General features: G+C 67.5%; 3 protein-coding genes and 1 long non-coding RNA gene across 12 annotated transcripts; 2 read left to right on the plus strand and 2 right to left on the minus strand.

Annotated features, from left to right (window-relative positions):
- Positions 1 to 366: 366 nt before the first annotated feature.
- Positions 367 to 5,755, minus strand: COPZ1 (COPI coat complex subunit zeta 1). The gene is made up of 9 exons (XM_066985575.1): positions 5,600 to 5,755; positions 4,026 to 4,094; positions 3,141 to 3,222; positions 2,966 to 3,057; positions 1,561 to 1,616; positions 1,386 to 1,463; positions 1,215 to 1,266; positions 1,052 to 1,090; positions 367 to 460 (listed from the first exon to the last, which is right to left on the minus strand). The coding sequence occupies exons 1-9, from the start codon at positions 5,615 to 5,617 to the stop codon at positions 413 to 415; spliced, it is 534 nt and encodes a 177-aa protein (XP_066841676.1). The 5' UTR covers positions 5,618 to 5,755; the 3' UTR covers positions 367 to 412.
- Positions 5,756 to 7,530: 1,775 nt separating this feature from the next.
- On the plus strand, positions 7,531 to 13,344 carry LOC136788030 (uncharacterized). The gene is made up of 4 exons (XR_010827043.1): positions 7,531 to 7,633; positions 11,288 to 11,349; positions 12,517 to 12,645; positions 13,219 to 13,344. It is a non-coding gene; the product is annotated as an uncharacterized lncRNA (long non-coding RNA).
- A 13-nt stretch (positions 13,345 to 13,357) lies between these two features.
- NFE2 (nuclear factor, erythroid 2) lies at positions 13,358 to 14,793 on the plus strand (the record flags this gene model as incomplete). Its single annotated transcript, XM_066985434.1, has 1 exon — positions 13,358 to 14,793. A coding segment is annotated over one exon (498 nt), but the record flags the coding sequence as incomplete, so codon positions are not given.
- A 1,478-nt stretch (positions 14,794 to 16,271) lies between these two features.
- On the minus strand, positions 16,272 to 22,287 carry HNRNPA1 (heterogeneous nuclear ribonucleoprotein A1). 9 transcript variants are annotated; one of them, XM_066985561.1, is made up of 11 exons: positions 22,026 to 22,287; positions 20,636 to 20,787; positions 20,256 to 20,402; positions 19,663 to 19,873; positions 19,098 to 19,190; positions 18,899 to 18,991; positions 18,503 to 18,574; positions 18,147 to 18,320; positions 17,279 to 17,483; positions 16,876 to 16,940; positions 16,272 to 16,669 (listed from the first exon to the last, which is right to left on the minus strand). In XM_066985561.1, the coding sequence occupies exons 1-11, from the start codon at positions 22,270 to 22,272 to the stop codon at positions 16,656 to 16,658; spliced, it is 1,473 nt and encodes a 490-aa protein (XP_066841662.1). In that variant the 5' UTR covers positions 22,273 to 22,287; the 3' UTR covers positions 16,272 to 16,655. The 9 variants fall into 9 exon arrangements, with proteins under 9 accessions (XP_066841662.1, XP_066841665.1, XP_066841670.1 ...); XM_066985564.1 differs by having other exon boundaries at positions 17,361 to 17,483; positions 18,899 to 19,018; XM_066985569.1 differs by having other exon boundaries at positions 17,361 to 17,483; positions 20,671 to 20,787; positions 22,026 to 22,123.
- Between the last annotated feature and the right edge of the window lie 33 nt (positions 22,288 to 22,320).

A 22,320-nucleotide genomic window follows, 5' to 3' on the forward strand; every position in this document is an offset into this window, starting at 1 on the left:
CCCTTTTCGCCCCCCCATCCCTTTTCGCCCCCCCATCCCTTTTCGCCCCCCATCTGGCACTGACCCCCCCAACCAAAACTGTGATTTAAGCAAAGCAATAGCAGGCTGGGGAAAGGGGGGGGGCAGCATTTTTTTTGCGGGGGGGGGGACGGCAGCGCCCCATCACCCCCCCCCACGTCCATCTGCCCCCCCCCCCCCCCCCCCAGCTTCGCCCCAATAAATTACGAGGTTTGAGCCCGGCCTCTTGTGTCTGGGGGGGGTCCGGGGGAGAGGTCCGGAGCTGAGCCCCCCCCCCCAGATGTCACCCACGTGTCCCCAAATTGGGGGGGGGCGGCGCAGGGAGAGACGAGGCGGCACACGGGAGCTGGGGGGTCCCGGCGTGTTTTTTTTTGGGGGGGGGCGGGGGGGGGGGTTAACGCAGTAGCGACCACTTGATCTGCTCCTTCGCCGACTGCAGCACCTGTGGGACACGGGGGGGGCATCAGGCGCGGGGGGGCACCCATGGGTGCTGGGGGGAGGGGGCAGCCGTGGGTGTAAGGGGAGGGGGGTTGGGGATGGGGGGGCACTGGGAAATGGGGGGGGGGCTTAGAGGGACCCCAGAGGCACGGGGAGGGCCTGGGGGGTGAGGGGGTACCTGGGGGGGGGCATGGAAATGGGGGGGGGCACGGGAATGGGGGGGGGGCACGGGAATGGGGGGGCTCAGAAATGTTGGGGGGGCACTGAAATGTGGGGGGGGGGGGCACGGAAATGTTGGGGGGGGCACAGAAATGGAGGGGGCTCAGAAATGTTGGGGGGGGCACGGAAATGGAGGGGGGCTCAGAAATGTTGGGGGGCTCAGAAATGTTGGGGGGGCTCCCTAGCACCCCGGTGGCATTTGGGGGGGTGGGCATGGCCATGGGGACACCCACAGGGACCTCGGGGTGCCCGGGCCCCCGCTGGCACCCATGGGTGCTGTTTTGGGGGGGGGGGGGGGGGGGGGGCAGAGATGTCTGGGGGGGGAGAAATATTTGGGGTGGGGGGGAATATTTGGGGGGGGGGGCTCAGCTCCTACCTGCGACACCGTCTGCTCCGTGAGGGGCACGTCCTCGCCCTGCAGCACACGGGGGGGGGGGTCAGGGACAACCCCCCCCACGCCCCCCCCGCCCCATGGCCCCCCCCCCCCCCCCCACCCCATGGCCCCCCGTTGCCCCCCCCAGCCCCCCCAGCCCCCGTACCCGCACGGCCACGCGGTGCACCACTTGCTGGGGGTCGCTCTCCAGGACGACGCTGTTGGGGGGGGACGCAGACAGAGCCCCGTCAGCGCCCCCCTCCCCCCAAACACCCCCAAGCACCCTGGGGTGCTGGGGGGGGGGCCACGGGAGCACCCTTGGGTGGGGGGGGCTCACCCGCCGTCCACGATCTCGTCCACGGCCAGGAAGAGCCCCTCCATGTTCTCCAGCAGCGCCCGCTTCTCCACGTTCTTCCTGGGGGGGGGACGGGACACAACGAGCTCAGCACCCCCCGCCCCCCCCCCCCAGCACCCTTGGGTGCCCCCCCCGCACCCAGCCCCCCCCCCCGTACCGCAGCATCTGGCTGAGCGAGTCGAAGAGGCAGTTGAGGACGGCCGTGAGCATCAGCTGGGGGCGGCGGGGACACCGCGGTCACGTGCGCGCGGTGGCACTGCCACCATGGGGGGGGGACACCCCTGGGTGCCCCCCCCACCCCCAGCACCCAAAGGTGGCCCCTCCTGGGTCCCCGTCCCCGCCCTGGGGCCTTTCACTGCCCCGCCCCCCCCAAAGCCTCGTGTCCCCTGCCCCGGTACCCTGAGGTGGCCCCAGGCGTGTCCCCAAGGGGCCACCGCCGCCGTGTCCCCTCCCCTGGCACCCTGCGCGCCCCCAGCCCGCCCCTCCCGCCTGTCCCCAAGGTGCCACAACACCCCCGGCCCTGTCACCTCCTGCCCTGACGCCCTGCGCGTCCCCAACCTGCCACCTCCCCTGTGACCCCGCTGCGCCCCCCGCCACCCCCGTGCCACCCGGTGCCCCTGGTGCCACCCTGATGCCACCCCAATGCCACCCATTGTCCCTAGTGTCAGCCCAGTGCCACCCCCGTGCCACCCCCGTGCCACCCGGTGTCCCCAGTGCCACCCAGTGTCCCCAGTGCCACCCTGATGCCACCCCAGTGCCACCCCGGTGCCATCCCAATGCCACCCAGTGTCCCTGGTGCCACCCCAGTGCCACCCCAGTGTCACCTGGTGTCCCCAGTGCCACCCCAATGCCACCCCCGTGCCAGCCCCATGCCACCCAGTGTCCCCAGTGCCACCCCAGTGCCACCTGGTGTCCCCAGTGCCACCCCGGTGCCACCCCAGTGCCACCCCAGTGCCATCCAGTGTCCCCAGTGCCACCCCAGTGCCACCCGGTGTCCCCAGTGCCACCCCAGTGCCACCCCAGTGCCACCCCAGTGCCATCCAGTGTCCCCAGTGCCACCCGGTGTCCCGAGTGCCACCCCAGTGCCACCCGGTGTCCCCAGTGCCACCCCAGTGCCACCCCGATGCCACCCGGTGTCCCCAGTGCCACCCCAGTGCCACCCCAGTGCCACCCCAGTGCCACCCGGTGTCCCCAGTGGCACCCCAGTGCCACCCCGATGCCACCCGGTGTCCCCAGTGCCACCCCAGTGCCACCCAGTGTCCCCGGTGCCACCCCAGTGCCACCCCACTGCCACCCGGTGTCCCCAGTGCCACCCCAGTGCCACCCAGTGCCACCCCGGTGCCACCCCAGTGCCACCCCAGTGCCACCTGGTGTCCCCAGTGCCAGCCCTGTGCCACCCGGTGTCCCCAGTGCCAACCCGATGCCACCCCAGTGCCACCCGGTGTCCCTGGTGCCACCCCAGTGCCACCCCGGTGTCCCCAGTGCCAACCCGATGCCACCCCAGTGCCACCCCAGTGCCACTTGGTGTCTCTGGTGCCACCCCAGTGCCACCCCGGTGCCACCTCGTTCTCGTGGGAGCTGCCGATGACGTAGAAGTAGAGGTCGATGCTGCTCTTGTAGACCACCGTCAGCCCCTCCAGCAGCGCGATCTCGCCTGCGGGGACACCGGGCTGTCACCTCCCCCCGTCCCCCAGGGCCACCCGGGGGTGTCCCCCGGCGCCCCCCTGCCCCACGCACTGTCGCTGCGGTGCGTCTTGCCGAAGATGTTCTTCTCGAAGGCTTTCTGCTCCTTGGCGCCGGGGTACGTCTCGTCGTAGTACTGCGGGGACAGCGGCGGCTGGGGACACGGGGACACGCCCGGGGACACGGGGACACCCCCGGGACACCCCCGGGGACACCCCTGGGGACACCCCTGGGGACACCCCCGGGGACACCCCCGGGGCCGCCAACCCCGACCCATGACACCCAAGGTGGCCCCGTGCACCCCCAGCTGCACGGCGTCCGTGATCTGGGGAGAGGGTGTCCCTGTCCCCGTGTCCCCACGTCCCCGTCCCCACGTCACCGTCCCCATGTCTGTGTCCCTGTCCCCATCTCCGTGTCCCCGTCTCCGTGTCCCCATCCCCATCAGCATCCCCGTCCCCATGTCCCTGTCCCCCGTCTGTGTCCCCACGTCCTTGTCCCCATCCCCACATCCCTGTCCCCGTGTCCCTGTCCCCATCCCCATGTCCCCATCCCCCTGTGTCCCCGTCTCCATGTCCCCGTCCCCCTGTCAGTGTCCCCCGTCCCTGTCCCCATGTCCCTGTCCCTGTCCCCTTCCCTGTGTCCCCATCTCCTTCCCCATGTCCCCATCCCCATCTGTGTCCCCGTCCCCATGTCCCCATTCCCCTGTCCCCATGCCCCTGTCCCTGTCCCCATCCCCATTCCTGTGCCCCTGTCCTCCTGTCCCTGTCCCCATCCCCCTGTCCCCATCCCCATTCCTGTGCCCCTGTCCCCCTGTCCCTGTCCCCATCCCCCCGTCCCCGCCCCACGTCCCCCTGTCCCCATCCCCCCCCGTGTCCCCACACCCCCCTGCGCCCCCCAGGCCCTGTCCCCGTGTCCCCCCCCGTGTCCCCCCCCCCTCACCTTGGCAAAGAGCCGCTCGCCGTCGTTGTCCAGGATGATGACGGCTTTCACCGTGTACAGGGACGGCTCCTGCGGGGACACGGCCGCTGCCACCCCCTGCCACCCCCTGCCACTGCCTTGTCACCCCCCTGCCACCCCCTGTCACCTCCCAGCCACCCCCCTGTCACCTCCCGGCCACCCCCCTGCCACCCCCAGGGACCAGGACACCCCCGGTCACCCAAACTCGGCCGTGGTGGCACCGAGCGCGGCGGGACGGTGGCAGTGCTGTGTCCCCGTGTCCCCCTGTCCCTGTCCCCGTGTCCCTACATCCCCATGTCCCTGTGTCCCCCTGTCCCTATCTCCCCATGTCCCCATCCCCATGTCCCTGTCCCTGTGTCCCCACATCCCCGCGTCCCTGTGTCCCCCTGTCCCTGTCCCCCCATGTCCCCCTGTCCCCGTCTCCCCATGTCCCCATCTCCCCATGTCCCTGTGTCCCCCCGTCCGTGTCCCCGTGTCCCCACATCTCCGTGTCCCCCTGTCCCCATGTCCCCGTCCCCGTGTCCCCGCGTCCCCAGGCGCTGCCGAGCCCCGGGACCAAGTTCTGTGATGCACTGACTGCCCGTAGCCACAGCCGGAGTGTAGGACAGAACCTCGCCCCGGGCGCCGCCGGGCCACCGAGGGCCACCAGGAGGCCACCGAGGGCCACCAAAACCCACCGAGGGCCACCAGGAGCCACCGAGGGCCACCAGGAGGCCGCTGAGGGCCACCAGAAGCCACCGAGAGGCCGCCACCCGCCATCAGCCCACGGACGGGACGAGGCCAGACGGGGGCACCCATCGCCCCCCCCCCCCCCCCGTTGTCCCCCCCTTTTTACCCCCTTGGTGCCCCCCCCACCTGCCACCATCAGCACCCCCCGGCACCCCCGACCCCCATTCCCCCACCCTTACCCCCCATTCCCCTCCCCATTTACCTCCAGTGCCCCAACAATTTATCCCCATTGCCCCCCAATTCCCCCCCCCCAATTTACCAGCCCCCCCCCTTACCCCCCGGTATCTCCCAGTGCCCCCCTTTTTCCCCATTACCCCCCTCACCCCCCTTCTCCCCATCACCCCCCTCCTATTGCCCCCCCTCTTCCCATTGCTCCCCATTGCCCCCCCACTGCCCCCCACCCCCCTTCTCCCCACAGCCCTTTTGCCCCCCCATCCCACTGCCCCCCTTTTTCCCCACTGCCCCCCAATTCCCCCCTTGTCCCCATTCCCCCCCTTCTCCCCATTGCCCCCCTTTTCTCCATTACCCATTGCCCCCCCACCCCATTGCCCCCCCATTTCCCCCCTCACCCCCACTGCCCCCTTTGCCCCCCTCCCCCTATTGCCCCCCACTGTCCCCCTTTTCCCCATTGCCCCCCATTGCCCCCCCCGCCCCCACTGCCCCCCCATTCCCCCCATTTCCCCCCCCGCCCCCCCACCCCTCCCCCCAGCGCCCCCCGCCCCCCGTTTTGCCCAATTTCCCCTCTTTTTCCCCCACCCCCCCCCGTTCCTCCCTCCCCCCCCCCCCCCACCCCGCGCCCCCCGCCCGCCGGCCCCGGCCGCCCCTACCAGGATCAGCGCCTCCATTTTGCGCTCGCCGCTGCCGACGTGGAGCCGGAAGAGCGGCCGCCGCTCATTGGCTGCCCGCGTGCCAATCACGCCGCCGCGCCCCGCCCCGCGTGTCTCATTGGTTGAAGTTCTCCACAAACTGACCAATCGGCGCACGGCTGCGCGCGGTGGGCGGGCAGGTCCTTCCCGCCGCGCGCTAAGCGGTCGCTGATTGGATTAACTACACGTCAGTCACGTTCCCGGAAGCCGGGGGGCCGGCACAGTTCCCATGGCGACCAGGGAAGCGCTGACGTAACCCGCTTTGCCAGACGCGTTGTGTGATTGGCTGGGTCTTCGGTCACATGACCGGAAGCGCCACGCCCCCCATGGTGCTTGGCCTCATCCCCAGTGGGGTCACGACCCTGGGGGGGGGGCGACATGAGGGGGACATTGGGGACATTGGGGGACGTGGTGGACATTTGGGACATGGGGACACAATTGGGGGACATCGGGGACAATTGGGGACACAATTGGGGGGACATTGGGGGACACGGGGACAATTGGGGGACATTGGGGGACACTGTGGGACAATTGGGGGACATTGGGGACATTGGGGGACATGGGGGGATGTTGGGGACATGGGGACACAATTGGGGGACATTGGGGACATTGGGGGACATGGGGGGACATTTGGGGACATGGGGACACAATTGGGGGACATCGGGGACATTGGGGGACATGCGGGGTGTTGGGGACATTGGGGGGACATAGGGACATTGGGGACATTTGGGACATGGGGACACAGTTGGGGGCCACCGGGAACATTGGGGGACATGGAGGGAGACAGGGGGACATTGGGGACATGGGGACAGGGTGGGGGACATTGGGGGGACATTGGGGTGTTGGGGACATGGGGACACTGGGGGACATTGGGGGGACATTGGAGGACACAGGACATGGGGACATTGGGGACACTGGGGGGACATGGGGGACACTGGGGACATGGGGACACAATTGGGGGACCTGGGGACATGGGGACACAATTGGGGGACCTGGGGACCCTGGGGACACGGGTACAGAGATGGAGCCGGGGCGGTGGGGACAGTGGCCCTCTGGTGACAGCCGGGGCGGTGTCACCGGGGGGGGGGGGCGGGCGCAGGATACCCGCAGCACCCGGGGCGGATGTCCTGGGCCCCGCTGATAACGGGGCGGGGGGGGCACGTGTCACCCCTGTCCCCAAAAGTGTCCCCACGAGTGTCCCCTCACCCCACGTCCCCATCCCCATCAGTGTTCCCTCATCTCACGTCCCCGTGTCCCCCCTCCCCCCATCCCCCATTTGTGTCCCTGTGTCCCCATCGGTGTCCCCCTTGTCCCATGTCCCCAAAAGGGTCGCCCTCATCCCCTGTCCCCGTGTCCCCCAACCCCCTGCCCCCCAATTGTGTCCCCACGTCCCCAAAAGTGTCCCCCTCATCCCACGCCCCCATGTCCCCATCATTGTCCCCTTCATTCCATGTCCCCGTGTCCCCATGTCCCATTAGTGTCCCCCTGTCCCCAAAAGTGTCCCCCTCATCCCATGTCCCCATGTCCCCATGTCCCATTAGTGTCCCCCTGTCCCCAAAAGTGTCCCCCTCATCCCATGTCCCCATGTCCCCATGTCCCCATTAGTGTCCCCCTGTCCCCAAAAGTGTCCCCCTCATCCCATGTCCCCCCTCCCCACATCCCCATGTCCCCCATGTCCCAAAAGTGTCCCCCATGTCCCCATCATTGTCCCCCTCATCCCATGTCACCACGTCCCTGTGTCCCCCCTCCCCATGTCCCCCTGTCCCCCTGTCCCCATGTCCCCGTGTCCCCAAATCCCCCTGTCCCCCTGTCCCCTCCCTCCCCCGCTGTCCCCCGCCCCCCCGCCCCGTCCCCCCCCCCCCCCCCCAAGTCCCCAGGGTGTCCCCGCCCTGGGGCTGGCTCTGTGGGGCCGTCCCTGGTCCCCAGTCCCCGTGTCCCCAGTCCCTGGTCCCCGTGTCCCCAGCATGGCCTGGGCCTGAGCGCGGGGCCACCCAGGTGGGTCCCGGGGCCAGGTGGCACGCGCGTGTGCGAGGGCGCGTGCAAGGGGGGGGGGCACACGCGTGTGTGGGGTGAGGGTACGTGTGTAGGGTGAGGGTACGCGTGTAGGGTGGGGGCACGCGTGTAGGGTGGGGGCACACTCACGTCGTTGCACACGCGTGTGCCCGGGGATTGTGCACGCTTGGGGCTGTGTGTGCAGGGGGGGACTGGGGGGATTTGGGGTGGGATTGGGGCAGGATGGGCAGGATCCCAGCACGTTTTGGGCAGGATCCCGGCTGGCTTTGAGCAGATTTTGGGCAGGATCCCAGCAAGTTTGGGGCAGGATCCCCACAGATTTCAAGCAGGATCCTGGCACGTTTGGGGCAGGATCCCGGCAGGTTTGGGGCAGGATCCAGGCAGATTTTAGGCAGGATCCCCACAGACTTCAGGCAGGATCCCGTCAGGTTTTAAGCAGGATCCAGGCAGATTTTAGGCAGGATCCAGGCAGGTTTGGGGCAGGATCCCGGCAGGTTTGGGGCAGGACCCAGGCAGGTTTTAGTCAGGATCCCAGCAGACTTCAGGCAGGATCAGGCAGCTTTGGGGCAGGATCCCAGCAGACATCAGTCAGGATCCTGGCACGTTTTAGGCAGGATCTTGGTAGACTTCGGGCAGGATCCAGGCATGTTTGGGGCAGGATCCAGGCAGGTTTTAGTCAGGATCCCAGCAGACTTCAGGCAGGATCAGGCAGCTTTGGGGCAGGATCCCAGCAGACATCAGTCAGGATCCTGGCACGTTTTAGGCAGGATCTTGGTAGACTTCAGGCAGGATCCAGGCATGTTTGGGACAGGATCCAGGCAGGATCCAGGCAGATTTTAGTCAGGATCCTCACAGACATCAGTCAGGATCCTGGCACATTTTAGGTAGGATCCCAGCAGGTTTGGGGCAGGATCCCGGCAGGTTTGGGGCAAGATCCCATCAGATTTTAGTCAGGATCCACACAGACATCAGTCAGGATCTCGGCATGTTTTAGGCAGGATCCCAGCAAGTTTGGGGCAGGATCCAGGCAGGATCCCGCCAGGATCCCAGCACATTTTAGTCAGGATCCCCCAGACATTAGTCAGGATCCCGGCACGTTTTGAGAAGGATCCCAGCAGGTCTGGGGCAGGATCCAGGCAGATTTTAGTCAGGATCCTCACAGACATCAGTCAGAATCCTGGCACATTTTAGGCAGGATCCCGGCAGAATTTAGGCAGGATCCCAGCAGGTTTGGGGCAGGATCCAGGCAGACTTTAGGCAGGATCCAGGCAGATTTCAGTCAGGATCTTCACAGACATCACTCAGGATCCCAGCATGTTTGGGGCAGGATCCAGGCAGGATCCAGACGCATTTTAGTCAGGATCCACAGAGATATCAGTCAGGATCCTGGCACGTTTTAGGCAGAATCCCGGCATGTTTGGGGCAGGATCCAGGCAGGATCCCCACAGACATCAGTCAGGATCCCAGCACATTTTAGTCAGGATCCACAGAGACATCAGGCAGGATCCTGGCACGTTTTAGACAGGATCCCGGCAGGTTTGGGGCAGGATCCAGGCAGGATCCAGACGCATTTTAGGCAGGATCCCCACAGACATCAGCCAGGATCCCGGCACATTTTAGGCAGGATCCCGGTAGGTTTGGGGCAGGATCCAGGCAGGATCCCCACAGAGACATCAGGCAGGATCCCAGCACATTTTAGTCAGGATCCACACAGACATCAGTCAGGATCCCGGCACGTTTTAGGCCGGATCCCGGCATGTTTGGGGCAGGATCCAGGCGGGATCCCCACAGAGACATCAGTCAGGATCCCGGCACGTTTTAGGCCGGATCCCGGCATGTTTGGGGCAGGATCCCGTCACGTTTTAGGCCGGATCCCGTCGGGATCCCGGCAGGCCCCAGGCAGGCCCCAGCCCCTGGCCTGCCGCCAGCGGGGCCGGCGCGGGCGATAACGGCGCCGGGGCCCTGCGGTTCGGGAGCAGCGGGGCCGGGTGGAAACGGCCCCAACGGCCCCGCCGCCACCGGGACCGCGCCGGGGCACCGCGGGGTCCTGCGGGGCCGTGTTATTGTAGGGTCTCCAGGTGTTGTGGTGACGTGGGGCCCTCGGGCACCGTGTTATTGTAGGGTCTCCTGGCTCTGGGTTTGTTATCAGGTTTCCTGGCATTATGTTATTGTAGGGTCTCCGGGTGTCCTGATAACGTGGGGTCCTCGGGCACTGTGTTGTTGTAGGGTGTCTGGGTCTTGTGATAACGTGGGGTCCTCAGGCATTGTTATTGTAGGGTCTCCTGGTGCTGTGATAACGTGGGTCCTTGGGCACGGTGTTATTGTAGGGTCTCCTGGCTCTGGGTTTGTTATCAGGTTTCCTGGCATGACGTTATTGTAGGGTTTCCTGGTGCAGTGTTATGGTAAGGGCCCTGGCACTGTGTTATTGTGGGGTCGCCAGGTGCTCTGTTATTGTAGGGTGCCCTTGCACTGCATTATTGTAGGGTCTCTTGGCTCTGTGTTATTGTAGGGTCTCTTGGTGTTGTGTTTTTGCAGGGTCTCTAGCTGCTGTGCCATCGTGAGGTCCCTGGTGCTGCTGTTGTAAGGATTACTTGGTGTGTTATTGTAGGGTCTCCTGGCCCTGCATTATTACACCGTCCTTGCCACTATCATTGTAGGGTCTCCTGTTTTTTTGTTATTGTAGGGTCTCTTAGGGCTATGTTATTGTAGAGTCTCCTGGATTTTGTTGCTGTAGGGTCTCCCAGTGCTGTGTTATTGAAGGGTCTCCTGGCTTTTTGTTATTGTAGGGTCTCTTAGGGCTATGTTATTGTAGGCTCACCTGGCTCTTTGTTGCTGCAGGGTGCCTCAGTGCTGTGTTATTGTAGGGTCTCCTGGCTCTTTGTTGCTGTAGGGTCTCCCAGTGCTGTGTTATTGTAGGGCCTCCTGCTTCTTTGCTGCTGTGGGGTTTCCTAGGGCTATGTTATTGTAGGGTCTCCTGGATTTTGTTGCTGTGGGGCCTCCCAGTGCTGTTATTGTAGGGTCTCCTGGCTCTTTGTTGCTGCAGGGTCTCCCAGTGCTGTGTTATTGTAGGGCCTCCTGCTTCTTTGCTGCTGTGGGGTTTCCTAGGGCTATGTTATTGTAGGGTCTCCTGGATCTTTGTTGCTGCAGGGCCTCCCAGTGCTGTTATTGTAGGGTCTCCTGGCTCTTTGTTGCTGCAGGGTCTCCCAGTGCTGTGTTATTGTAGGGTCTCCTGGCGATACGTTATTGTAGGGTCCCTGCTGCTGTGTTTTAGCGGGGACGGGGGTGGCGGGGGTGACACGGGGGTGACACCTGCCCCGCGGCCGCGTCGGTTGGGCCTTGTGCAACGTCCCGCGGCGTTGGGCAATGGGGTGGCGCAAGGCGGGCGGCACCCGGGGGGGGCACCCCGGCCCCCCCCCCACCCCCGCAGCCCCTCCCCACCCCGAAAGCAGAAGTGGGAGCCCGCGGGGGGGGGGGGGCACAACCGGGGACGGGGGTGTAGGGGGGTGTCGGGGGGGGGGGGCATCCCCTCGGGTCACGCGGGCTGCCCGCCCCCCCCGGATGGGGAAACTGAGGCAGGGGAGCGGGGGGGGGGGGGCGGCGGCTGCGGCGGGCGATAAGGCCTTATCGGGGCGGCAGGAGCAGGCGGGAGCCCCGGCTGCGGGATGGGGGACCCCGGCGGGCTGCGGGGTGCGGCCGAGGTGAGTGGGGGGGCGGGGGGGGGGGCATGGGGGGGTCGGGGGGGGGGGTCCGGGGGAGGGCGGGGTGGGGGTTAGGGGGGTTTTTGGGGGGCTGGGGGAGCTGGGGGTGGGGGGTGGGGGATATTGGGGGGCTGGGGGGATTGGGGGGCACTGGGGGATAATGGGGCTGGGGGATACTGGGGGCTTTGGGGGATATTGGGGGGTTGGGGGATATTGGGGGGTTTTGGGGTATTGGGGGGCTTTGGGGGATATTGGGGGGCTTTGGGGGATATTGGGGCTTTGTGTGGATATGGGGGGCTTTTGGGGTATTGGGGGTTGGGGGATATTGGTGGGCTTTTTGGGGATATTGGGGGGCTTTGGGGGTATTGGGGGACACTGGGGGATATTGGGGGCTGGGGGGGATATTGTGGGGCTTTGGGGGATATCGGGGGGCTTTGGGGAATATTGGGGGCTGGGGGATTTGGGGGGCTAGAGGGATATTGGGGGGCTTCTGGGGATATTGGGGGGCTTTTGGGGTACTGGGGGGCATTGGGAGATATTGGGGGGTTTGGGAGATATTGGGGGGCTTTGGGGGATAGTGGGGGGCTGGGGTATATTGGGGGAGGAGGATATTGGGGGCTGGGGGGATATTGGGGGGTTGGGGGATACTGGGGGGTTGGGGGATACTGGGGGGCACTGGGGGATATTGGGGGCTGGGGGGGATATTGGGGGGTCTGGGGGGATATTGGGGGGCTTCTGGGGATATTGGGGGGGTTGGGGGAATACTGGGGGATATTGGGGGGCTGAGGGGTATTGGGGGCTAGGGGGATATTGGGGGTTTGGGGGATATTGGGGGGCTTTGGGGACTTTAGGGGGGTTGGGGGGATATTGGGGGGCTTTTAGGGATATAGGGGGGCTGGGGGTGTTGGGGGGCACCGGGGGGATATTGGGGGGCTGTGACAATATTGGGGGGGTCGGGGGATTTTGGGGGGGGGGGTTGGGGACTTTGGGGGGGGGGTGGGGGGATACTGGGGGGCTTCGGGGGCCCAGGGAGGAAAGGGGGGGGCCAGGGGCTGGGGGTTTGGGGGGGGCGCAGGGGCGGGGCTCGGCTGGGGCGGCGCAGCCAATGGGAGGCGAGGGGGAGCCGCGCCGGGCCAATGAGAGCCAACGGGGCGGGGCCTCCCGCAGACGCTGGTGGCGCTGGGGGAGCTGGAGGGGCGGGGCCCCCTCGTGGCCCCGCCCATGGCCCCGCCCCCGCCGGGCCCGGCCGAGGTGGAGCTCACGTGGCAGGAGATCCTGTCCCTCAGCGAGCTGCAGGTGGGCCCCGCCCCCTCCCGCCGAGCCCCGCCCCCCGACGCGCGAGGCCACGCCCACCCCGCCTCCAGGCCACGCCCCCTCCGCGCCGCAGGGTCCTAGCGCCGCCTGCCGGCCGTCCCCGGGGCACCCCTGGGCTCCCCCCGCTCCTCGGCTCCTGCACCCCTGGGACCCCCCCACCTCCACGTGACCCCATGGGAGCCCCCCCCCGTGCTCCCCACCCCTGGAACCCCCCCCCCCCCACGGCCCCATCTCTGGTCCCCATTCATGTTTCCTCCCCTTGGGAGACCCCCCCCCCCCATTAAACCCCATTGCCTCTGGGACCCCCCACTAAACCCCATTTCCCCTGGGACCCCCCCATTAAGCTCTGCCTCCCCTAGGACCCCCCCAAATGCCCCCCCCCCGTTAAACCCCATTTCCCCTGGGACCACCCCCTGTTAACCCCCCCCAGACCCCCCTCCCATGCCCACAGCCCCCCCAACCCCTGCGAGACCCCCCCCAATTCCACCCTCCCCTTGCACCCCTTCCCCCGACCCCCCAATCCCCCCCTCCTAACCCCCTCTTCTCCCCCCCCAGGGCCTGGACATGGCAGCAGACCCCCCTTCGACCCCTCCTTCTACCCCCCGCCCCCCCCCGCCCCCCTTACCCCCCACCTCTCATCCCCCCCACCCCCTTCCCCCCTCCCTTCCTCCCCCCTTTCCCCCCTCCCCAACCCCCCGAGCCCCCCACTCCCCCCCGGCCCCCACCCCCCCCCCGGCCGCCCCAAACCCCCCGGGACGCTCGGCGAGCCCTGGCGCTGGCGCTGCCCATCGGCCCCGACGCCATCGTCAACCTGCCCGTGGAGGACTTCAACGCCCTCCTGGGCCGCGCTCGCCTCTCGGGCCCCGAGCTGGCCCTGGCCCGCGACATCCGCCGGAGGGGCAAGAACAAGGTGGCGGCCCAAAAATGTCGCCGGAGGAAGCTGGAGGCCATCGCCGGGCTCCAGGCCGAGCTGGGGCGCCTGGGGCGCGAGCGCGAGCGGCTGCTGAGGGCGCGGGGCCAAGCGGAGCGGGCGCTGGGGGCCCTGCGCAGGGACCTGGCCCGCGTCTCGGCCCAGGTGCTGGGGGCGCTGAGGGACGGGGCAGGGCCCCAGGCGCTGCCCCCCGAGGGCTCCGGGCTGAGCCAGGAGCTCGCCGGGGGCCGGGGGCCGGGGGGCGAGGGGGGGTGGGGGTGAGCGCTGCGGGGCCCGTGGGGTGCGAGGTGTGGGGGCGGGGGTGCTGAGCCAGTGGGGCTCGGAGCCCGAAGGCACCCTTGGGTGCCATCCTGCACCCCGTGGAGCCTAAAGACGCCCCTGGGTGCTTCCTGAGCCCCATGGGGTGTGAGGAGGACCACGGGTGCTCCCGGTGCCATCCTGCATCCTACGGAGCCTAGAGACACCCTTGGGTGCCTCCTGCACCCCATGGGGAGCAATAGGGCCCTCTGGTGCCCCTGGTGCCATCCTGCACCCTGCAGACCCTAAAGACACCCTTGGGTGCCTCCTGAACCCAGTGGGGTGTAAGGAGGACCACGGGTGTCCATAGTGCCATCCTGCATGCCAAGGACACCCTTGGGTGCCATCCTGCACCCCACGCGCCCTAAGGACACCCTTGGGTGCCTCCTAAACCCCACAGAGCCTAAAGACACCCCTGGGTGCCTCGTGAACCCCATGAGGAGCAATAGGGCCCTCTGGTGCTCCTGGTGCCATCCTGCACCCCACAGAGCCTAGAGACACCCTTGGGTGCAATCCTGCACCCCACGGAGCCTAAAGACACCCTTGGGTGCCTCCTGAACCCGATGGGGTGTGAGGAGAACCACGGGTGTCCATGGTACCCTCCTGCACCCCACAGACCCTAAAAACACCCTTGGGTGCCTCCTGAACCCCACGGGGAGCGACGGGGCCCTCTGGTGCCCCTGGTGCCGTCCTGCACCCCACAGACCCTAAAGACACCCTTGGGTGCCCCCTGCACCAGCAGTGTCCCCGTTGTCCCCTGCACCCCACGGTGCCCCTTGTCCCCCGTGTGCCCGCGGTGGCCCCGCTGCCACCAGCCACGGGTGAGGCCCTGGGGACACCCCCGCCACCCCGTCCCGCTGCCACCCCTGTAAATAGGCAATAAACCACCTCCAAGCCCGCCAGCGCGCGTCGCCTCTGTCCCCCCGGGGTGACACGTCCCCGTCACCCCGTGTCCCCTGTCCCTGTCACCCCATGTCCCCTGACCCCGTAACCCCGTGTCCCCTGTCCCCGTCACCCCGTGTCCCCAGCCCAGGGCCAGGTGTCCCCGTGTCACCTCTGTCACGCCCCGGTGACCCATCCCCGTTATTCCGTCGCCCCAGGGTGCCACCGGCCCGCCTGCCCCACGTGTCACCTCGTGTCCTGGCACCCCAGGGTGACACTCAGGCCCTGAGGGCGGCCCTGGGGGCTCTGAGCCTGCGCCCCCCGTGTCCCACAGCCCCGTCCCTCCTTCGCCTCCACCCTCACCCCCAGCCCCGTCCCTTGGGGCCCCGGTTCCCACCCCTCCTACCCCTGTCTCCTTTGTCCCCAGCTTGTCCCCAACCCTCCCATCCCCGGTGTCCCCTCCCCTGCTCTTCTGTCCCCTCTGTCCCCATCCTGTCCCCTCGATCCCTGCTCCATCCCCACCCTGTCCCCTCCGTCCTGGTGCTGTGTCCCCCCCCCATGTCCCTCCCCACCTCCCTCCTGTCCCCTCCCCTCCGTCGCTGTCCCCAACCCGCCCGCATCCCCTCCACCCTTGTCCCACCTTTCCCAAAACCCCAGCCCCGTCCTGCACCCCTGGTCCCCCCCCCCCATCCCCCCCATCCCAATTCTGCGCCCCTGGTCCCCATCCTGGTCCCCACCCTGACCCCCCCCCGCAGCCACGCACGAGACGGCGTCCCAAAAACCACCCCGTTTTACCAAAAATTACAAAAATAACCCTTTTATTTACAACGGCCCCGACCCCCGGCAGCCTCACGCACGCGTCCCAGGCGCTGGGGGCTCCCCGCGGCGCTGCAAGGAAGGGGAGAGCCGTGAGCTGGGGGGGGGGGTCCCCCGTGTCCCCATGTCCCCCCCCCCGTGTCCCCGTGTCCCCATGTCCCCCCCCCGTGTCCCCGTGTCCCCAAACGTCCCCGCGTCCCCCCCTTCTCACCTCCGCCTGCGGGCTCCTGTCCCTTAGGCAGCAGCTCCTACAAAAGCGAAGGGAGGCGTTAGCGGGGTGCCGGGGGGGGTCTTAGTTGGAGGGGGGGGGACACGGGACCGATCCTGCTGCCGGCGCTGGGGGTGCGCGGCGCAAGGTGGGGGGGGGGGGGAAGGAAAAAGCTGCTCTTACCTACAGCGGCCCTGCCCTGGCTCAGCTGCGCTCTGCGGTGCTGGGGGGGGGTCGGAAAATGGGAGATGGGGACAGGGCTGGGGGCTGCGGGGAGGGGGGGTGGAGGAGGAGGGCGAAATGGGGGGAAAACGGGGAGAAAGGGGGGAAAATGGGGCCCGTGAAGGGCTGGCGGGGGGGATTTGGGGAGGGGGGGGACAAGGGGGGGGCCCTGAGCTAGCCTGCGCTGGGGGGGGGGGGTGTGGGGGGGGTCCTGCGCAGCGACTGACAGCAGAGGGGCCGAGACAGCAGAGGTTAAAAAAAAACAGACACATTTATTCAGCGTCAGGTTCTGTTACAGTCAGCGATCGACAGCACGGGCGCGCAAATAAAACCGAGGCTCCCGGGAGCCCTCGTAGGAATGCTTTTTTTTTTGTGTGTGTGTGTGTGTGTGTGTGTTTTTTCTCGTTTTTCTTTTTTTTGTTTTGTTTTTTTTCATTTTTTTTTTTTCTTCCACGGCACAGAAACTAAAAAGAACCCGGGGTACGATTAGTCACAGACACAGTCCTGGCGGCCAAGGAGGCTTCTGGCTAACGCAAGTCTTCGGGTAGCAGCCACCCCCCGCCACAAGTGGCCCTCGGCTGAGTTCACACCTCGCCACCTGCAGCTCCCCGCCCCTCCTCTGGCTCTGCTCTCCTGCTAAGCTTTGTTTCCTGTTGGACAACACGGAACAGAGTTAATCTAACGCGGCTCCGGCCTGCAACCCCACGGCGCCTCCGTCCCCACGGCCGGCGGCTTTTAGAATTTATCGTTAGTTGGTTTTTTTTTTTTAAAAAAAAAACTGCTTTTTTTGGGACTTTTTTTTGGGGCGGGGGACTGCTCCGCAGCCTGGCTCGGCGCCGCGCCGCCCGGGGCTCACCTGCGGGTGTTAAAACCTCCTCCCGCCGCCGTAGCTGCCGCCGCCGCTCGAGCTGCCGTAGCCGCCTGCGAGGTTTTAATTAAAAAAAAACAAAAACCAAACCAAAAAAACAAACAAACAAAAAAAACAAACGAAAAAAGAAAAAAAACACCAAACAAAAAAACACCAAAAAAAACAAACACCAAACAAAAAAAACACCAAAAAAACCAAACACCAAACAAAAAAAACACCAAAAAAACCAAACACCAAACAAAAAAACACCAAAAAAACAAAAAAACACCAAAAAAGGCAAAAAAAAGAAAAACAAAAAAAAAGAGAAAAAAAGGGGGATTAAGGGAGGGGTTTCTGCACCCCGGGAGGGTGGGGGGAGCGCGCCCGGCCCCCGCCGAGGAGCCCCGCGGACCTGGGTGGTCGGAAATGCTCCAGGGAGAGCGGCGTCGGGGTGCACCCGCCCCGGGGGGCACGGAGCCCGCGGGGTGACTCACCGCCGCCGTACGGCCCCGAGCTCCGGCCCCCGAAGTTGCCCCCCTTCATGGGGCCGAAGTTGGACGACTGGTTGTTGTAACTGCCGAAGTCGTTGTAGCTGCCGCCGCCGCCGAAATTGCTGCCTGGGGTCGGGGGAAAAAGGAGACGGAGTCGGTTCGGGGGCTTAAATCCCCCCCCCAGTAAGGCCGGGAGGGGTTAACGGAGAGCCCCGAGGCCAACGGAGGGGATTCAACGGGGCCGAGGGCACCCAAGGGGGCTCAACGAGGGCTAAGGGGGATTCAACAGGGGCCGGAGGGACCCAACGGGGGCTGGGGGGGCTCAGTAGGGGCCGGGGGGGATCAACAGGGCCGAGGACTCAGCGGAGGCTGCGGGGGACCCAACAGGGGCCATGGGGACCCAACGGGGCCAAGGGGGGCTCAACAGGGCTGGGGGCAACTCAGTGGGGCCATGGCCCCGTTGGGTCCCCAAGGGGGGCTCAACAGGGGCTGGGGGCAACTCAATGGGTCCACGGGGACCCAACGGGGGCTCAACAGGGCTGGGGGTGGTTCAACGGGGGTTCAACGGGGACCGGGGGGGGCAATGGGGCCAAGGGCAACTCAATGGAGCCAAGAGGACTCAACGGGGCCAAGGGCAACTCAACGGGGCCAAGAGGGCTCAACGGGGGCCCAGGGGGATTCAACGGAGGTCGACGGGGGCTCAACGGGGCCCCGGGGGCCAATGGTGGCTCAATAACGGGGCCAAGGGGGCCCGAGGGGATTTAACGGGGCCGAGGGCGCGGGGCTCACCTGTGCCGGCCTCCGAGAGGCCGTTCCGCACGGCGAGCGCGGGTCCCCGGGCGGGCCGGCGGCCTCCGCTGCCGCCCCCGAAGCCCCCCCCGCCGTTGTTGTAGCCGTCGTAGGTGCTGCTGCCGCCGTAGCCCCGGTTGCCTCCGGAGTAGCCGGGGCCGCTGCCGCCGTAACCTGAGGGGGGGGAGAGAAGAAGGAAGGCGCTGAGCTCCGACAGCCGCCCCGGCGGGCGCGTGGCGGCCGGGCTCCGGGGTCGGCGGTGCGGTCGGCTGCGTCCGCTGCGTGGGCCAGGCCACGGGGCCGGCTGGCGTCCTGGGCTCGCGGCAAGCGTCGGAGAAATCCCGCTCTGGCCTTACCGTCTCCGCCAAATCCATTATAGCCGTCTCCGCCGCCGCCATAACCGCCACCGCGGCTGCCACCAAACCCACCTGAAAAGAACAAACCGTTGTGGTTCAAGGCCGGCCCCGTCCACGCGGGTTTATTTTTTTATTTTTAATGACTTTTTTTTTTATTTTTTTTTTTTTTAGCTGTCGGAGAGAGAAAAAGGCGGGCGCCGAAATCCCCGGCGTGGAGGGAGGAGCTCCGAGCGGCCGGGGAGCCGGAGCGGTGGCGGCAGTGGCGGCGGCGGCGTTTGGGCTACGTTTGGAGCTGAGTCTCGTGCCGACGGCCGTGTCCCTGCGGCTGGGGGCTGCTTCCGCCGCCCCCCGGCCCCCCCCCCCCCGGCTTATTCCCCCCGCCAGAGAGCCACTTACCACGGCCGCCGAAGTTGCCACCGCGGCTGAAGTTGTCGTTGCCGCCGAATCCGCCTCCGCGCCCGCCGCCGAAGTTCCCGGAGCCGCTGCGGCCTAAAAGAGGGGGCGGCGGGGGACAGCCTTTAGGAACAGCGCAGGCAGCGGGGTCCAGCGGCGGCTCGGGGCGGGCTGGGGCTCGGGGCCCGAGGCGAGCGCTCACCTCTCTGGCTGGCCGAGGCGCTGGCCATCTCCTGCTTGGAGAGGGCTTTCCGCACCTCGCAGTTGTGCCCGTTCACAGTGTGGTATTTCTGAACTGCGGGGGGGGGGAAAAAAACAGGGTCAGAGCCACGAAGGGGGGGGAAAGGAGGCCGGGAATTAAAGGAGGGGAGGCTGAGGGAGCTGGGGCTCTGAGGCTTGGAGGAGAGGAGGCTGAGGGGCGACCTCGTTAACGTTTATAATTATGGGAAGGGCGAGCGGCAGGAGGACGGGGCCAGGCTCTGCTCGGTGACACCCAGCGACAGGACGGGGGGCAGCGGGTGCAAGCTGGGACGCGGGAGGTTCCGCTTCAAAACGAGCCCAAACTTGGGCACGGGGAGGGCGGCAGAGCACGGAACAGGCTGCCCGGGGGGCTGTGGGGTCTCCTTCTCTGCAGTCACCCCAAACCCGCCCGGAGGCGTCCCTGTGTGACCCGATCCGGGTGTCCCTGCTCCGGCAGGGGGACCGGGCCGGGTGATCTTTTACAGACCCCGAAATTCGGGGCTTCGGGGCCCCCCCGGCGCACTTACTGACGATCTTGTCAACGGAGTCGTGGTCGTCGAAGGTGACGAAGGCGAAGCCCCTCTTCTTGCCGCTGCCGCGGTCCGTCATGATCTCGATGACCTCGATTTTGCCGTACTGGCCAAAATAGTCCCGCAAGTGGTGCTCCTCCGTGTCCTCCTTGATGCCGCCCACGAAGATCTTCTTCACCGTCAGGTGGGCGCCGGGCCGCTGCGAGTCCTGGAGGGGGGGGGGAATGCAGTGTGGGCTGGGGCTGGGCAGCCCCTGGGCACCCCAAAACCCCCACAGGCACCCCAAACCCACCCCAGGCACCCCAAAACCCCCCCCGGGCATCCCAACCCCCCCCCTAGACACCCCAAAACCCACCCCAGGCATCCCAAAACCCCCCCTGGGCACCCCAAACCCACCCCAGGCACCTTAAAAGCCCCCCTGGGCACCCCAAAACCACCCCAGGCATCCCCAAAACCCCCCCTGGACACCCCAAAAACCCCCCCCCCCAGGCTCCTCAGCCCCACGTCCCAGCCTCCTCGTGAAGGCGCGGAGCGAGGGCAGAGCCTCAGCACCCCAGCTCAGCACCCCCGCGGGCCTCCCCCGTTCCTACCTCTCTGGACACGGCCCTCTTTGGTTCAACGACCCTGCCGTCGACTTTGTGCGGCCGGGCGTTCATGGCGGCGTCCACTTCTTCCACCGAGGAGTACGTGACGAAGCCGAAGCCTCGCGAGCGCTTGGTGTTGGGGTCCCTCATCACCTGCGAGGACGGAGCTGGGTGAGGACGGGGCAGCGGCGCCCCTCGGAGCCCCCCAAAAGGCAGAGTGGTGGTGGGGGGGGGATTTGGGGGCCGTGGCTCCGTCCCCACCCTTCTTCCCTCGGATTCTGACCCAAGGGGGACGCGCTCTGCCCGGAGCTGCCCCGGTGAGAGCTTCCCCTGGGGGGGGGCGGGGGGGAAGGGGAGCAGGGGGGGCCCCCGAAGTCGTCACCCACCCCTGGAGCCCGCAGGGGGGGGCCGGGGTCCTCACCACGCAGTCGGTCAGGGTGCCCCACTGCTCGAAGTGGCTGCGGAGGCTCTCGTCTGTGGTTTCGAAGCTGAGGCCGCCGATGAAGAGCTTGCGGAGCTGCTCCGGCTCCTTCGGAGACTGCGGGGTGACAGCGATGGGGGGGGGGGTTATGGGGGGGAGGGGGGGGTGAGCGAGGCCCCCCCCACCCCAACGCTTTGCCATGGGGCACCCCAAATGCCCTCCATGGGGCTCTTCGGCATCCTCCCCTCTCCAGGGAGGCCTTGATGCCCCCCCAACCCCCAACAGGACCCCCCCCCAACCCTATGGAGACCCCAACATCCCCACCCCACCTCAAGGCATCTGCTGCGCTCCCCCAGGGGACCCCAAACAGCCCCCAGAGCCCCCCCCCAGCCCCTCCCTGGGCTCCTGCCTCCCCCAAGCCCCTCCCTGCCCCCCTACAGCCTCTGAGGGGGTCCTTTGGGACCCAACCCCCTTCCTCACCGCCCCCCCGCACTGCCCTCACCCCCAACCCCCCCTTAACACCCCAAACCCCGCCCCTTGCCCTCACCCACCCCCCCACAACCCCCCAAACAAATCCCTGAGGGGGGGGGGGGGGGCTGCTGCAAGGGCTTTACCAACCCCCAAAGCCCCAAATTTTGGGGGGGGGGGGGGGGGGGGCTGCCCTAGAACCCAGAATCCCCAAACCCCCCCCAAATAAACCCTTGGGGGGGGGGGGGGCTGCAGAGCCTTTAACAACCCCCCAGCCCCACTTCATACCCCAGAACCCCCAAATAACCCCCGGGGGGGGGCTGCAGAGGCTTTACGGAGCCCCCAGCCCCACTTTTACCCCCCCCAGCCCCCCCCCCCCAGCCCCATCCCCGGGGCCTTCCCACCCCCCAACCCTCCCCAACCCCCCTACAGCACCCCACAACCCCCCCCCGTGCCCCCCCCCCTTACAGCAGGACGGGGCCGAGCTCGGGGCCCCCCCCATTGTCCCCTTTCCCCCCCCTCCCCCCCAGACGCCCCCCCCTCACCCTGCGCGCCGCGCATGCGCAGACGCCGCGCGGCCGCCATCGCCCACCCGAGCACAAAGGCGCGCACGTGGCCCCGGCGCGCGCGCGCGGGGAGGGGAGGGGGGAGCGGAGCGGGGAGGGGGGGGGGGAACGCGCGCGCCCCCCTCCCCTCACGCATGCGCCCTCCCGCCAGGGGGTCCCGGCGGCGCATGCGCAGCGCGCGGCGGGCGGGCGGGCCGCGCAGGCGCAGTGCGCGCCGGGCCCGCGCGCCAGGCCCGGAGGGGCGGCGGGGGCGGGGAGGCCGCGGTCGGGGCCCGGGCCGGGGCGGGGCGGGGGGAGGCGGCAGGGCCGGGGAGGCCTCACCTCGGACTTGGCCATGGCGGCGGCGCGGCGCGGGGAGGGGCTGGGCGGCGGCGGGCGGCTCGGCGCGCGATGCTCCCTCTGCGAGGCGCCGACACAGAAAGGGGCCGAGCGACGCGAGCGCCGCCGCCTCACTCCGCCGCCCCCGCCGAGCGCCCGCCCCCCGGCCGCTCCCATTGGGCGGCGCCGCCCGCCCCGCGCCCCCGCGCCGCCTGCCATTGGGCGGCGGGGCAGAGCGCCGCGCTCTCATTGGTGGAGATTCGCGGCCCCGCCCTCGACGCTGGCGCCGATTGGGCGA

The sequence above is a fragment of the Anser cygnoides genome, chromosome 32 (assembly GCF_040182565.1).
Source record: "Anser cygnoides isolate HZ-2024a breed goose chromosome 32, Taihu_goose_T2T_genome, whole genome shotgun sequence".
NCBI lineage: Eukaryota > Metazoa > Chordata > Aves > Anseriformes > Anatidae > Anser > Anser cygnoides.